Below are 17316 nucleotides of genomic sequence, written 5' to 3' on the forward strand. Positions count from 1 at the left end.
TGAGACTTCCAAAATAGTAAAATTGTACTCGCTGAGATTCACATTTTGCTAAAATTCGGAACATTCGGGTTCTAAACACATATGGTTTGAGTTTGCTTCTAAAAGTCTTTCCACTGCCGACCAAAACATTGGCCCCTTGTAAAGTTCGATCATTTAGTACCATAGAAATGGACGTTTATATTCCATGCAAATTTCACATAGCAGCATGAGCTCATACATAGTAAAGTTACACAAGCTCGAATTAGTACATAGCATTCCTTTCCCGTCGGAAAAAATGGGAAGAGAAAAGGGTAATAGAATTACACCGCCGACTTCTCTGTTACTGCACTACCTTTCAAATCGTAAGCAGCATCAGCGGAAGAGGTGTCGATGTCATTCAGACCCAATTCTTCGTTTTGCTCCCATGACCTCTCGTAATCCTCAACTGGAGTCAGCCGGCACCAAAGAAAATAATGTCAAGCATAAGAAAACAACGACTGGTGTCTTAATCGGGTTAAAGGAAATGAACAAGCAGTACAATATAAGGAACTCGGAAAGAAAAATTAAAATCAAACGCAAATGAAAAAACTGGTTAGCATATGACGTCTGCTTGCCACACAAGCGTTTTGCGGAGATATATGACTTGACATCAGTTTTTAATAATGTTCTCCAAACAAGTTCTACCGTGACTTAATCATTATCGCACTTGAAGATTGTCTGCAAGAAAACTGTAGATCCGCCAGAAATTCATTGGTGGTGAACAAGGTAGCTAAAACTGCTTAAGGTGCCTACCAGGTTAGGTTTGTGAGACACCACACAACTTGAGATGCATACAGCGACACACAACTGATGTAGTTCTAAGAATCTTTTTGCAAGTAAATGTAGTGACAATGTAGAAAAACAACTCGATTACATAGACGCTGCAGAATCTAAATGAACAGACAAAAAACCCTCTCTTGACCCAGCCAAGGAAAAAAAGTTATCTCTCTTGCATGTCACATGTATGATTGTCAGCAACTCAGCAATCACCCTCTACTATTGTTAAGTGTTAACTATGACATTTTTTTAAGGAGGAACCATGAATTTTTAAAGTACACTTGAGATGGAAGAAAGAAGTCTTACACATCAACTGATGGTCATCTTTTATATCGTCAGTCGCCGGTGCAATAAAAGAATTAGCCAATGCGTCATCAAGAATTAAAGTCCAAGGCTCTTCTAAACACAGAAGCTGCAGCAGAGGGAGAGAAGTTAAGGGAAAAACTGATATTGTCTGTGGAAAAAGTAAAGCCACCATAATTATACATAAAAAGACAACTACAATAAAAGAAAGAATAAAGCAAACCAATTTTCTGCAGCCATTACGAAAAAGAACGTATCCATATTTAGAAATTTATGCCATCTTTACAATGTTCGAATAAATTTCTGGCACGAAAATTTGAGTCCATCTACTATGTTCCATGCATTGATGAAAAAGACTATTACAGAAATTAAAAGCTGAGACTGCATATTTCTTTTCTATATATGTTCCAGTGAAAGGCCATCTAGTACCTTTTTCAGGCTTGTGTGAAAATTTAGCCACTTGCTTTTCTTATTCTCATCAATACTGTCTCCAAAACTAAATCCATGCACTCTTTCAAGACCTGCAAAACAAATTATAAAGTCACCCTCTCAAAACCATAACGCAGGTGAGCCATATCAGTTCCGGGTAATTAGAACAGATACCAAAGTTAAATTCCACTCTTTTAAGGTACTCATAAGGAATTAAAAGAATCATAAACTAGAAAGCACAGCATGTCACGGACAGCATAGACAGAAATATCAGCACTTACTTTCACTAATTTTCATTATCAAGCCTTCAATAGTTGTAACAACCCCTCCCAGAGTGCCACTAGCCAGCTCCAACTCAATTTCTGGAATTATTACGCTCGCAGTATCTGACTGAGCCAGCATGATAGTTTGTCAGAAAACGGTTTGCAACTTTATACTAAAAATAAAGGTATTAACATCTCATGGACTCGAAACCAATACACGTGTCACATCTTAAGTTGATATTGTTATTCTCCACATTCAGAATGCTTGTATGTATGTCTATAACTATATAAACAAACTAATCTGAACAAACGAAAAAAATCTTGTAATACACTTTTTGTCACATTCTTATGGTATATATCTGTACATCACTTAGTAGTTAGCACCACAAGCAATGGCAAAACAAAACCTTTATTTTTACAGCATTGATAAACCAATAAAACAGTCCATACTCTCCCATCCTTTCCACAATTTTCTGTCTGATGGAAATCTAAAGTTCCTTATTCTTATGCAGAAATTGCAGCAAAATTCTCTAAAGATTCAGCCAACAACCACTCTAATCGGACCCATTAGAACTCAACCATGGGAAAGCAATGTCAAGTGCTACACGTTACTGGTATACGGGCAAATGGAAGTGCTATATGCACAGATCATAAGATAAAGACAAGATATGATAAGAACATGGTAATAGACATCATAAGATACAGATGAGATATGATAAGCACATGGTAATAGACCTTTATTACATCACGACTAAGATCCTTAACATTCTTCACACGAAGAATAATTTTCTTTCCTTTCTCAGGAACTCGTCCACCAGGCTTCAACTGCACAAGAGAGCTTAATTTAACAACAAAGCATGGAAGAGATTAAAAGAAAATAAGCAGATCGGTACAAACCTCAGAATTGCGGTAACCGCAATTGTCACAAGTGGATGCCATGACAATTACCTCTTGAAAATATGGAATGTCTGTAAATGGTTAAGAAGAAAAAAAATATTGCAAAAAGAAGTTCTAGAGGTATCCTAAATTTCTTTAGCAACCAACTGGATTGTTTTAATCTCTCTTTGGATGTGTTCTTTTCCAGTTATTGTGGGATCTACAGATAGGCCATTGGTTTAAAGCAGAAAATCCATTTTCACAAGACTAAAAACAGTTCCATTTGATCAGCAATAAAAGAGAAGCAACTTATTGACTCAAATATCTGAAGACTGGTAAAAGATGCAAAGGGATACGGGTGACAAACATTCGAGTTTCACACCGAGCAGTACAACCTCCGCATGTTGATGGGAAAGTCATCACCTGTCAAACAGTGGAAATATTCACTAAATATTTCAAAATCTAATCTATAAATGCTGAAAAGATACAGAATTGTACTGCATAGAACACTTAATAAATGTGTACCTCCTCTGGAGCTGTGTATCGAAACAAAGATTCAGCAATTTCAGCACTATTACTCTGAGCAATGGCCCGATGACCAGCTGCTGCTCCAATTGAGCCATGTGGGACTCTTTGTACTTGGTCAGAAGTGCTAACTGCTTCTGTTGATGCTGCATCAACAACATACCCTAATGTTTTTTGTTGTTCTGGAGTTCGCTCATAAAACCTTATACTCAATGATGGATCAGTGGATGGAGCAAACCTGCACAAATAACATTTTATACCCTCAGTCAATGAAAGGTTCGAACAGAAAGCAACATTTAAGTGTCAAATTATAGCGACAATGAAGAAAAATTCTGAGTCCACCACAAATGCAAGGCACTTATGAGACATTAGCTGCATTCCTTTTAAAAGTGACTCCAACTTAAACTGTATATTGAATTATTGATAGAACGGACCCCAAGGACCAAAGTTAAAACAAAATGGTTCTCTTTTCAAAATTGATAATCTCTTACAGGTTCTCAACAAAGCTGTTTCCAGCTGGATCATCAAGGATGAAGGTGAAGGACAAGTCTGCTGTAGCACAGGCTCTCAACTTTAACAAAAACTGGTCTAATGCTTCAGCAGTCTGAGGATCCACTTTCTGAAAACTCAAAAGACAGCAAGTAAATATTGAGAAAAACTATATTATCTTATAAAACAATAACTGTCAGACGTATATGAACCTTGCGCTCTTCTTGAAGTGCTTGTAATTCATCTGCCGCTCGTAACAATATCCCCTCAACCTAAATTATCAGACAAATATAAGATATTTGAAAAGGGAGAGGTTGGGGTGGGAGTGGAATGAAGGTACTTCGGGAAAAAAAAAGATGAGAAAAAAACTGAACTGAAGATACAAATATACGAGAAATTATACACCAAAGACAAAACTACATAATTAAAAAGGTGATACAGGGAGAACCAACCACTTAAGCTTACCCATCCTAAAAGATAATAAATAAAAGGTATTTAATTTTCCTAGTTATCACCCTTGCACGTATGCCTAAAATATGTGCCAAAGGCTAGAGCCAGTTACAAATAGATTTACTTTCAGTCAGCACCTTTTGCATATAAAAAACTTTAAATCAAACCTTTACTCTTTCAACTATTACAGAAACGGTCCGCAAGTCCCAAAAGGGGATAAAAGAAAATGATTGCCTTGACTGAAGGAAAACAGAAAAGTTAAAGAAATCTGTTAAACTCAAAATGCTACAATGTACAATCTGTTGAATACAGACCACAAGTCATACAAGTAAAAAATAAGATATTGCTACCGACCACAAAATTACCAAAAAAGAGAAAGGAATCCAGGTGAATGGAGCTAATCCACTAAGCAGCAATTTGTACAACTCTACTAAAGAAGAGGGGGGAGTAAAACAATACCGTTGACAGAGATCCACGCTGAGACTCCGGAGGAATCTCAAAATCCAATTCGGGAATCTGTGGACACAAATGAAAGAGAATGCACAACTCAATACATTTTTGTTACCTTATAGAAATAGATATTATAGACAATCCCACAAGCAATAAGAACAGATAAAATTAATCTTAGTTTGACTAATTTTGTAGCTTTTTATTATCGCTCTTCTTGATCATCTAGTAAGAGGAATTATAAAATAATAAATACGAAAATCATTATCATTTCTATTAGTGTCAATTAGCACCACAAAGGGATATATTATAGCAGACTGGAAACTCTAGGTCAAATTTTTTTATCTGCAGCTCTTTTTTAAAAACAACAGAAAAAATCTACAATTTATATTTTTTTTATACCACCTGATAACCTAATTAGCTAAGATCTGGAAGTACTTATGTACAGTATATATTCAACTCGATTCATTTATCTCACAAAGGAAAAATCGATGGGCCACTACTGGGATACAACCCCAGTCTCCCCAGCCAGAATGTGAAAACCTTACCACTAAACTGGCTAACTAACCTACATTAAATCAAAGTTACCACTAGAAACTGTAAGTCAGCATTCAACCAATTCAAGATTTAGAACTTTTTTAACAATAATGAATAATGATTATGTTACTCTGAACTAACAAATCCAATAAGCTCTCCAGCTAAACTCGGATAATATGAAGACAACAAAAACAAGTTCTTTTATTAAAGTCAACATAATTGAAGATGTTAAAGAAACTGTACATTACAGAAATGTAAAATGGAAAAGAATTAATGCATTGAACTTCAAGCAGGATATACTCAAGTACCTTAATAGTAGCAGACTCAGACTTCACCACTTGTCGATTAAGCATCTGCACAGATAAAGTTCATCAATTCTGCAATTCTGAAGGAGGGGGAATGTTCAATACACTTCAGCGAAAATATCATGTATCACATTGTGTAGTATAATTTCAATCTCCATTTCCATTGCCGATCACTTACTTCAATCAAACCAGACTTCTAGAGCACATACTATTAGTTGTGACTTGAGATTATCATAAAAATGCACACACAGACCCAAACACGAAAAGCAAAATAAACATAAAGATAAGGGTTTTGTGATTATAACTTATTAGTGCCTTCAATACAATAAGTACTTCTCGTGAACTTAGCTAAATACCACAAATTTGAGACACAAATGAGAGATAAAATGATCCATATAATGTCAATTAACAAAATTTTGATTAGTCTAACCTTGGGGTCGCCAGAAGGCACCTCCAACTGGTAGCAGCAACCTTTGGGTTGGAGCTCACCAGCAAACTGAACCTCATTATTCCTGCAGCAAAACAAAACATACAAGATCGAAAATTTCAATCAGAAATCAAAAATTGAACAAATTATCATCACATAGTTTGAACTTTTACCTCTCATTGCAATGAGGGCACTCGAAAGCCGAAAGCAAAATCTGCACACCAACAAACACTTCCATTTACACACAGCAACAACAGAAAGAACACGAAATTGGCGAAATTGATCAGAAATTAGATGCATACCTTTCTGAAGTGTGGAATCAGAGTCAGCAGAAAACTGGTAGTACCCTGAAATTAACAATAAACTTAACAAATCGGATGATAAAAATCAAAACAGAGAAGCCCTAAGAAGCAATTAAGAGGGAGAGAGAGTACGTTTTCGCCGCAGCGCATGCAGAGGCTTTCGACTCGGTAAAGGGGGGCGTCGGAGTCGTCGGCGGAGACGGCTTCGACCACCGAGCGGACATCCACGATTTGGTTCTGGTCTTTGGCGTTGCTATTGCTATTGCTATTGCCTTCCATGATTATCTTTCCCTGCGATTGAATGTGCGGGAGTTTTGAGGTTTTGGGTTGGAGGCAGAGGCAGAGGCGCTGTGGTTGTAAAAAGAAGCAACTCTCAGTGTTGTATGTTTGGAAGTGACCTACGCAACGCGCGCAAACAACCGTTGAGAAAGTGCTTGGAACCCTAACACCTCAAATTCACCTCCCATTGTCTTCTCCTAATACATTGGAATTGAAGTTATAATGCATTTTTTTAATACAAACTATATTCTACATAAAAGAAAAGAGGGAAGAGTTTAAACGTAAAACGCACCGAGCTGACAATAAAGATTCTAATCACCAGAACAATCTATCATTTCCAGAAAAAGAAAATAAAAACATTATACAACTGAGGTAAAGTCTACGATCTAAAATCTACCTAATCCAAACCCACTCAAGCTCAAAGACTATTAGTTTTGTGTGTTATGAATAGGCAAAAGTGAGAGAGAATCTTTGTTAGAGATTGAAGTGGAACATGAGTTATCACAATGTTTATTTTCGTAACTGTACTAGACAATGGATGCAGGTAAAGAGAATGGAGGGATATTGATATGATCACTTTCTACTTTTGATCTTGTGTGTTGTTTTGAAGATACAAGCATACCTCTGTATATAGAGATTTTGATCCAACATCTTTTGAAATGTGCGAAGAAAACTTTACATATCAAAATAGTAAAATCCAAACGTATACTAAGTTTACAATCTTCCTCGATAATATTAACTTTCATTCTTTCATTTTTAGTCAAATTATGTGAGTAGCCACATAGTTTTACAGCATTGTGAACATTTTTCAAGTTGTGACATTTTTACAATAGGTTTTTCAAACCGTGCTAATTTTGGATGTTTTTTTTTGAAACTTTTGGTTGTGTTTGGGGTTTTGGGTTTTGGGTTTATTGCTCTCTTTCTCTCAGTCCCTGAAAATCGAAGAAAACGAATAAAAAAAATCCGAAGACTGGTTTCCGCCATGAATTCGATAAGCAGAGCAATACAGTTATGTGTGTTTATATGCATCTAAAAACTAAGGTCTAACCTTGTTAGGTTTTGGTGCATACCCTCAACTTTGTTGAAGAATCTTCACAACTAAATAAAAGTTCTAAAGCTGACGGAAGAAGAAAGGACTACCGATCACACCGGTAAGTTTGTTCAAGTGATCATCAGCTCCTACTTTGTCACCTTAGTTGGCGTTGTACATTTATTTTCATTTCTGGGGAGGTTTAACCAAAAGAAAACATAGCAAATGAGTTGTATGCATACCTTTTGGTAAACTTAGAAATTCAAGAAACATGAGACAACATTTGTCCCCCAGAAAATATGCTAGGAAAGTACAAACATGCAATTGAGATATACGACACTCAATTAGTGATTACTTTGATTCAAAATATATGGTTTATATCTGTTCAAAACGTTTATGCTGTTCCTTTCATGCTTGGCAGGCTCGCAACTTTGTATGATGTTTGCGTGCATTTTTCTTGTACCTTCCTCCATATATTGTTTATGTTTATCGATTTAGAACCATTTGTCGTAGCAGTTGTCGAGGATGATATGGATCAGTCATGGAAGAAAGACACCTCGCATGGAAAGATTTGAAAGAGGTAGCAAATTTTATATGGGTTATTTCATTTGATTTTTCTTTGTTACACACTCGTGTTTTATATAAATGGGGATGTGGATTCTTTATTTAATTTTTTTGTAAATAGTTAATCGTACCTGTTATAATTTGTGCCCAGGATCCAAAAGATGCAGCATTTGAACGGAAGAACAATGCACTATGGAAGGCGGTCATGCACTATGGCTTAACAAGGCACCACACTCGGTTTTGTCAGAACTTGAAAGCGTGGACAATAGTAAACGAGAGTAAAGGTAAGCCTGCACAAATTTATCCCTTAGGTACCGTTTGGTACGTGGGACGGGACGGAATAGAGTGAGACAAGGCGTTCCGTCCCACGTTTAGTGCGCCTAAAACGGGTGGAATGAGCTATTCCACGGGACGAGTTTTGAGTGAATTTTCGTTCCGCCTCACTCCCCTGGAACGACTCGTTCCACATCCGTGGAACACAAAATTATAACCTCTCCGTCTCCTTCTTCTTCCTCCTTGTTTCCATCCGAGGACATCTTTGCTCCCGTTTCGTTCTGTTCCGTTCCGTCCTGTCCCGTCCCGTTCCGTTCCGTCCTGTCTGCATACCAAACGATACCTTATGTATTCTGTCATCATTTTATGCAACCTTTGAAGGGTTATGGATTTTTCTTAACTTTTTCTGGGTTATGGATTTTTCTTAGTTTAGTTTTGACAGTCAAGAGCATAGAGCACTCAAACCAACTGCACAATTCACCGAAAACTGATTCCACCTATGATCAGTCATTGAAGTCGAAATATGATTCTAGGTGACCTCTGGCGTCTGAGTAAACTATCGAAATATCGAAGATTAATGAATGTGAACCGTGCTTAAGTTGTATGTTAAGATTCTTTATTTATGGTTAATTAGCTAAAAGAATCCTTGATTGCTTGTAGGAGCAATGTTCTTATGAAAATTATATAAGCTCCTAATCGGAAAGGCATTGGATGAAATCCGTCTTTTCCTTTATGCTTTTTTCACTTTTAACAACACTTCTACTTGTATTTTGAAATTTGTTTTTCTTTTTGTGATTTGAGTTCATTTTACATACTCTCGTACTGAAATTTGTATAACAGTATGTAAAATTTTTTGTTTATAAAAAAAATTTTCAGTACGACAGTATGTAAATTTTTTTCTATTTTCCTTCTTTTAAGCATATGTACTCTATTTTTTGAGATAAATATATTTAAAAAAAATCAAAAAACGAAAATAATTATTATATTTCTCTATATCCCTCTCATTTCTTTCTTGTGGGTGTGAGACTGAGACGGTGATTGTGATGGTGAGGTGACGTGTGAGGCAGGCAAATTGATGCTTTACCTCTCTTCATCTTTTTTATTTGTTTACGCTTCTTTTTTTGGATTAAAAACCTGAAATATTTGTTATTCCATGCAACGCAGGTTGGAGAGCGGTTCTCACATGGCCACCTGGACTCTGCCACGTGTACGAGGCCGAATGAAACTTCCTACTCAAATAGGGAATGAAATGCATTTCCGATTTTATGTTCGGAGCCTAAGGATCCATCACTCAATTTTAATTATATGGCTTCTATTAGTCTATTTTACTAGTTCATCCCATGGAATTTAAAAAATTTGAACAGGTTAGATCTCTTTCTCTCTTTCTTGAACTGCATAAATTTTGGAGTCTTTAGACTTCGAGTGAACCTCAATTCCTCAAATAAGATCAACTTGATTACAGTTCACATAATATACATTAAATGATAAAAATGTGCAATAAATTCATCTAAATTGAGATAAAGAACATATTGTTGAAGCTAATTTGGTTAAACATATATTTGCATATTTAATTTAATATTTGATACGAACAATTGTCATGTTGCGAATCAAAATTGGAAATTTTTAGATAATTTAACTTAATCAACGGCCTTAATTTATACATTAATGATGAAACATATCAACAAATACGCATTAATCATTACAGATCCATTCCTATAATCTCACTTTCATTATGATAATCACCTTGATTAAGAAAAGAAATAAAGAAAGACCTCATGAACCTCTCATGATCCCTACCTCACAGCAACCTTTCCCCAGAAAATCCCTCTCACTCTAGTTTTCCTTTAAAATTAGTACTCCACATTTTAAAAATTTAAACCCCCACATTTCTTCTTCCACACTTCTATCTCTACTTTTTAAAACCTCATTAATTTAAAACCCCCTAACCATCCCTTCCCTTCCCTCTCGATCTCTTTCTCTCTCTAAAACAAAAACCAGTGTGGGAGGACAGATCATAGAGAGAGAAACAAACGGTGCGCTTCACGCATCAAAAACCCAAAAAATCCAACCCCTAAATTCGGAAAAAAAAAAAAAAAATTATAAAATCGCTGTGCGTCTCTCTGAAACCGAAACGCACAGCAGTAAGCAGAGAGAGCGGAAGGTTCCAGAGAAAAAATGGGGCAGAAGGCGCTGATCTACGCGTTCGTGGCGCGAGGGACTGTGGTTCTCGCGGAGTACACGGAATTCAGCGGCAATTTCAACTCCATTGCCTTCCAGTGCCTCCAGAAGCTTCCTGCTACCAACAACAAGTTCACCTACAACTGCGATGGCCACACCTTCAATTACCTCGTCGACAATGGCTTCAGTAATCTCCTTTCCCTCTCCTTTTATTTTCCGTTTGTTTCCCGAGAAAATGCTAGAAATTCTACTTTATGCTGTGTTGATTGTTTGATTTGTTCGTTTCGCTTGCTTGTGCTGCGTTTGATGTGTCTAATTGTTGCTAGATCTGCGCTTGATCTCGATTCTTTGGTTTTGCTTTGTAAATTTTGACTTTTCGGCGCTGAATTTCGGTTTCTGTGCATTGGAGTTCAAGATCTTGGATCTTAGGCTAATATTTTGAAGTGTGAATTAGTGAATGCAAATCTGCTTCCAATTTTATCCAATTATCAAATGTGATTCCGCTGTAGTTATTGTAGTTGCATCTTATTGCATTTCGAAAATATTTCCAATGCCTTGATTTCGTGGATGCTGAAATTGTTAGGATATTTGAAATCCTATGTATTTAAAATCTTAGAGATGAGTGTTTTTAACTTCTTTTTAGTGTCGATTCGAAAGTTACAGTTACGTTATTTAATTGTTTATACCAACAGAAGTTTCCTCTTGTTGCAGCATACTGTGTGGTTGCGGATGAATCAAGTGGAAGACAAGTACCTATTGCATTTCTGGAGCGTGTCAAGGATGACTTTGTTGCAAAATATGGCAGTGGAAAGGCTGCTACGGCTGCTGCGAACAGCCTGAACAAGGAATTTGGGTATTATACCCGACCAGATCATGTAAAATGCAGGCTGATGGAATTTTATCTAGTTAAAATTGCTAATTTTGTTCTCCCGTTAATTGCAGGTCAAAATTGAAGGAGCATATGCAATACTGTGTTGATCATCCTGAAGAAATAAGTAAGCTCGCAAAGGTGAAGGCCCAGGTTTCAGAAGTTAAAGGTGTTATGATGGAGAATATCGAAAAGGTAGACAGCATTGGTTTATCTCTATCGCTCACTTGGCTTGTATACGATTGTTTGATATGGATGGGATACAGTATTATTGATTCTAATTAGTAACTGCCTGAGCTTCGCACATCCATTTATTTCTTAATTGTTTACTTATTTCGAATATGGGAAATAGATAGAATTGAGGGTTTTCGCCCTGACTTTAGGAAGAAATGCTCTTCAGTAATTGTTGAGCATTTAGTTGTACACAGATCCGGACACATGTCCATAATTGAGCACGTGCAATCTTGTGTGTGTTGTTAGAACCTAAGCTACTAACAGATCAGGCAATGTGGAACAAGTAATGATAGTTGGGACTTGGGAAGGGGATGTGGCATGAGTCTTGAGGATAGTGGTTCATTCGAACTTTGTTTCAATGTTAAGCTTCTCTTTTTCCCGGTCACAACTTTTCTGTATTCTTCGTGTATATGAATAAATTCATAATAATAATGTTGGTGGTATCCAATAGCAATGTTTCTGTTGAGGTGTTGTATTTTACATGGGCTATGTTCGATCATTGATTCGTTGTTGATTTTGGGTGTATAATATATACATCCATTCTTATAGAGACGTAGAACAAAGGTCATTTGATGGACTTGCGACTTGTTTGCTCGCGGTGTCTTTTTCATACCTTGGATCTCTACACACTGTAGGATAATCTTTCTTCTCATATGTTTGTTTTGCATTTTGATGCAGGTTTTGGATAGGGGGGAAAAGATAGAGCTTTTAGTCGATAAGACTGAGAACCTTCATCAACAGGTCATATCTCGTTCTCTCTCACAATTGCATGCCCTTGTTTAATAAACTGAATAGTTATTTGTAAAAGTGTTTCCCTGTTGGATAGCATGCCACCCGCATAAGTACAATGTGTGGTGTCTCATTCGAAATTGATTCATCTTTTCAAAAATTTGTTTACGTTGAAAGAATCGTTATTCTGTGTTCCCTGCTTACAGGCACAGGACTTTCGGACTGTGGGGACTAAAATGCGGAGGAAGATGTGGCTGCAGAACATGAAGGTGAAGCTGATTGTTTTGGGAATCCTGATCGCCTTAATCCTTATCATAATCATGTCTGTTTGCCACGGTTTCAACTGCGGTAAATGAGTCCGTTGCCGTTCTTAAGAAAATATTTTCGCCATGTCACCGAACTTTTGCAATTTTATTGTAGCATTATAAGAGAAAGATCATATATCTGTTGCAACTCTGCACTTAGTTAAAAGTAGTGATTTTCCGATGTGGCACGAGTCGGAAGACGTATTTTTTGTGCGAATGGACCTCATATATTGTGTTACTATGTTATAAGAAATGAGTGCGTTGCTTAATGAAGTGATTTTTTCTTTGCGGTGGATGAATAGATAGTCTTTGGTTTCCTGATCCTAGTTCTAATTGCTCACTCATTGCTTGGAACTTGTAACCTACGACCTTTGGACCCCGACGGTTATGAGAGAACAATTCCTATGGCACAAGTTGACCGCCACGGTGGCGTTCTATGTCCATAACACAAGGACATGTGGAAAAAAAAGCTAACAAATGTTCTTGCATTATTGGCACGGGATGTCATGTGGCGGTGAATTCATGCCTTGCACCTTTGGGGCATAAGCACCCTCTTGCTACCCATATGCTAGGCGCCGTAGTCCTATGAGCGGCTATGAATTGCGCTAATTTTGATGGGGATATGTTAGGGAGGCGTGTGAGATAACCTTTATCGAGTACAAATAGCAGATCCTTTTTGACATTGCATGAACTCATATCTATAGACTTGTCAATAGATCGGATTTTAACCCGAATTTAATCCGAATCTGATTGAATTAATAGGATATAGATTGCGACTTTCAATTCGATTATTCAAACAAGATCTGAATTCGATAATTTGATTGTAAATGGATCCAGATCGATCCGATAATAATCTGACCCAACTTAATATATTATTTGATTTTTATATTATTTATACTTTTGTGTGATGGTGGTTTTTTATACAATAAAGTTAAACTTATATCCTATTTGCTTATTGTTCAACATGAAGCTTTTAATTAGAAATAGAAAAATATAATCCAAGAATGAGGTTACTAATGATATTTTAATATTTTCTAAGTCTTCAATTAAATCCGATAAAGGTCCGATTCGATTATCAGAATTCGATGCTAATAGTATTTGAACCAACAAATCATATCCGATGATCTGAATGAGTATCAAATCTGTTAATTTAATTATAAATGAGTTCGAATACAATTCAAATCCGTCCCATTTAGGGGTCTAAATATGTATCACCATTTGGACTGACATGATTGAAAGCAGCATTGGGCCACCAACACTTTTTGAAAGCGGCTAGAGTAACGTATTTGATCTAGTTATCAAGGTTCAATTCCAAATCATTATTCGAGAAAAGGGATTTGAATTTGAATTTCTTCTGTAATCCTAAAAAATAATTCCGTTAAAATCACGAGATTTGAACTCAAGATTTCTTCTATAAACTCGAAGAGAGTCCCACCAAGACCAATAGCCAGTTCATTTACCTTTGTGTACACATCTCACTCCTCAAATCCACATCCGTTCCCTCCTCCTATCCTAAACCTCACTCTCCCCCTCTTACTCTTTACCCCCGATTCCCAGCATATCGCTTTACCATTCCCGCTCCCACTTTCACCGCCATCGCCAACGTTTCCGGCCGCCACGTTCTCCCACAGCTCCTCCCCATTCCTCCTCTTCCCAACCGCCTTCTTCACCTCAGGCAACGCCGGCAGCCATCTCGGCACGTGCAAACCCCTCCGGAAATCCAATTCCCGCGGAATGGGAATCACAGTCCCACCTTCCTCCGCACCCAATTCTTCTCCCCGCGGAATCGGTCTGGCGAACGGGGTTTCCTGATTCCGCCTCACGAAGCCGGCGAGATCGCTCAAAACACTCGAACCCAGTACGCAGAATCCACTTTCGTGGAGGGCGGAGGCACCCATGAATCCCTGCACCGACTGCAAGTCGTGGAGGGCATTGGCGAAGTCGAAGACATTCGTTTTGGTGCGGTTGGTCATGGCGGCGTAGGAGGCCGAGGCGGAGGCTACGGCGCCGATGTACTTGACGGCGATGTGGGTTAGGGTTTCGAGGGCGGAGGGCTTCGTGGATTTGAATCCCACTGATTGGGTGATCTGAGAAACCGCGATCCTGGCGATGGCGAACTGGAACTCTGGTGGGGTCGGGTTTTGGAATGGGGGTGTTGGGGTTTGTTCTTGTTTTGGGGTTTTGCGTCGTGATTTGGATTTGGATTTTTGGGACATGGTGGCGGTGGTGGCGGTGGTTGATTGGGGAGGTGGATTCTGTGCTTGCAGGCGGTTTAAAGTCCGAATCTTGGTGTTGGTTTTCTTCTGAACCCTAAACTATTGGAAGAAAGTTTGGCTTTTTATTAGTGGGTTTTTATTTTTGTTTCTTTGAGTGGGAAATAATTTGTTTTTCTTTAAGGTGATAAGTAATTTTCACACGAGTTTTTATTTTATTTTCAAACAGTTCAGGCTTTTAAAATCGAGTTGTGTAAATGCAAAAATTTGATGCGCCATTTTTATGTTTTTGAATTTTTTCGAAAATAAATAATGGTTTGGGTTTTCATTTATAATTCACAGAATATGGTTTGAATTAGGAGGAACAGTGGTGCTCTGCTAAGGGCATTCCATGAATGCTTCTATAATACATCTCATAATGACTAGAAGTGTTTTTAAATTTAGAAGTTTCTGTGAGTTGTAAAAGTACTTTCTAAAGAAGCACACCTTCATAAAGTCCTTTCGAGTGCTTTCAAATTTTTAACAAAAATATTTACATGTAGGCTCGGCCCTGGCCTGGTGTTGACAGTGCAATTGTCCAGGGCTCGGAATTTGCTATACTAACAAATATGGGGATATATAAGAAAATAAAAAAATAAATAAAAATTTGCAAACCCAGAAGTCGCGTCTTCTGAGTCTGACTCTTATCTTCATATTCCTTTTTCGCAACTCGGAAGTCGCGTCATGACACGTCACAGATCATAGAGTTTTATTAGGTATTATTCTATATTATTATTTTATTTGGACGAGAGGTATTATTCGATATTATATATTAGGTTTTCCGGCTCTTTTCTTAGTAATTTACTAGCATTTACCTACACACTTTGTGTGTATAAACACATTTGTTTAGGAAATGAGAAGGAGAGAGGGAGAGAGAGAACCTTGGGGGAGTAGGAGATTTTTGTTTTTGGTTTTTTTTTTTTTGGGAATTGTTATTGACACTCAAAAAATCTCATTCTACACTCCTCGCAAGTGTATTTTTTTTTTTCTAATATAGAAAGTTTGGAGTATAGAATGAGATTTTTGGAATGCTAATAATAATTCCTTTTTTTTTTTTAATTTTTAATATTGGAGGTATTTTAACATCACATGTAGGTGAGGTTTCAATAAAAAAATTATAAAATTTAGACATGTGAAATTACATTATTGCCCATCATTTTTTTTATGTGATAGAAGACTAATTTGTCTTTTCACTATTATTTGGTTGATCAGGAAGATTTTATTAATTAGTAAAGACTAATTTTTACAATGTATGTTTGTTGCAATGATTGCGGTCTGGCCTTTCCTCCGATTTGGCCTCTTTCTTTTTAATGGATTTATTTTTTATTGCAGTTTGATAATGGATTTCGGGCTCGATTTGCATCCAAATGTGAGACTGCATTTTGAGACGTCTGCAAAACCCGATTGGCGACTGCAAATTGCAAAACTCCTCTTCTACGAATTTCAGATTGGCATGGTTTGCTAGCTTGGGTCGATAATATTAGGTACTTTTCATAATATATATTAGTAATTTTCTATCATATAGTTGGAATGATATGTGCAATGATAATTGATATGTTAATGATTTTTTTAATAAATATTGGAATGATAGGTTATTATTTGAAATCTTACTTGCGATCATTATGATTCAAGGTAGGCTAAATAAAGTAGCAATTTTATGCATTTGGAGACTTGAATTATGATAATATAATTGATGATTTTACTTCAATAAATGAAGAAGAAGATTTCTTAAAGGTTGAAATTTCAAGAGAGTTTTGTTTTGGAGTGGTTGAATATGATTTTGCTTTTGATTGTCTTTTCACCCCTTTTGGTTGTATTCAAAGTAATATAATATAAGCGTGAGGGTCTAATCTTCAAACTTCGATTAGATTCCAACCCTCTTTAAATATTTATTTTAATATATGTTCTTGTATTAAAAAAAAGGCATATTTTGAGCGTTTGCCCCGGACACCAAAAAACTCAGGACCGGCTCTATTTACATGCTTATAGTAAAAGCGCTTCTACATAAAACACTTATGATATGAAGTGTTTCCAACAAAACCCAGTTCCGAACCGACCTTCTTTCTTTCTCTAGGCTGTTGAAATTTTGGACAATTCAAAATTATTGTTTTATGGTTGGACAATTGAAACTTCAGCGCGTTGGAGTTGGGCTAAGCTCATTATTGTGGAGCAAAGGCGTTAAAGTGATGTGTTTATTTGGACCCGCCCAACCCAAGATCATCTTGTTTGCTCTATGGGGATCACCATCACTCAAAAGGAGTTGTATGCAATGCAATGACATTGGGAAAATGTGATATTGTCCTTGGACTTCAATGACTGCTTACTCGAAATTCATACCTCTCGGATCGTATTGCTTGATTAGTTTTGGTTAGCTCGATTAAATTATGAAGCAAAGGGGTTTGTAACTTAAGTTGCGAAGAGCAATTCATGCACACCATATCTTGTGTTCGATTTCT

The 17316-nt window shown here is 36.9% G+C and overlaps 3 protein-coding genes across 4 annotated transcripts; 1 reads left to right on the forward strand and 2 right to left on the reverse strand.

Annotated features, from left to right (window-relative positions):
- Positions 1-14: 14 nt before the first annotated feature.
- Positions 15-8311, reverse strand: LOC137728778 (uncharacterized). Of its 2 annotated transcripts, XM_088678321.1 has the most exons (17): positions 8153-8311; positions 6281-6624; positions 6149-6193; positions 6020-6060; positions 5850-5931; positions 5423-5467; positions 4590-4646; positions 3893-3952; positions 3683-3810; positions 3192-3429; positions 3023-3089; positions 2688-2758; positions 2526-2615; positions 1809-1917; positions 1528-1619; positions 1102-1207; positions 15-424 (listed from the first exon to the last, which is right to left on the reverse strand). In XM_088678321.1, exons 2-17 carry the CDS (start codon positions 6425-6427, stop codon positions 300-302), a joined length of 1503 nt encoding a protein of 500 aa, XP_088534447.1. In that variant the 5' UTR covers positions 6428-6624; positions 8153-8311; the 3' UTR covers positions 15-299. The 2 variants fall into 2 exon arrangements, with proteins under 2 accessions (XP_088534447.1, XP_068323641.2); XM_068467540.2 differs by lacking the exon at positions 8153-8311 and having other exon boundaries at positions 6281-6847.
- LOC137729381 (vesicle-associated membrane protein 721) lies at positions 8276-12877 on the forward strand. Its single transcript, XM_068468327.2, has 6 exons — positions 8276-8305; positions 9459-10659; positions 11184-11325; positions 11415-11535; positions 12253-12315; positions 12510-12877. Exons 2-6 carry the CDS (start codon positions 10470-10472, stop codon positions 12657-12659), a joined length of 666 nt encoding a protein of 221 aa, XP_068324428.1. The 5' UTR covers positions 8276-8305; positions 9459-10469; the 3' UTR covers positions 12660-12877.
- A 1123-nt stretch (positions 12878-14000) lies between these two features.
- On the reverse strand, positions 14001-15507 carry LOC137730260 (transcription initiation factor TFIID subunit 8-like). Its single transcript, XM_068469319.2, has one exon. It carries the CDS (start codon positions 14822-14824, stop codon positions 14084-14086), a length of 741 nt encoding a protein of 246 aa, XP_068325420.2. The 5' UTR covers positions 14825-15507; the 3' UTR covers positions 14001-14083.
- Between the last annotated feature and the right edge of the window lie 1809 nt (positions 15508-17316).

The sequence above is a fragment of the Pyrus communis genome, chromosome 10 (genome assembly GCF_041283825.1).
Source record: "Pyrus communis isolate YQ-2024b chromosome 10, ASM4128382v1, whole genome shotgun sequence".
Taxonomy (NCBI): Eukaryota; Viridiplantae; Streptophyta; class Magnoliopsida; order Rosales; family Rosaceae; genus Pyrus; species Pyrus communis.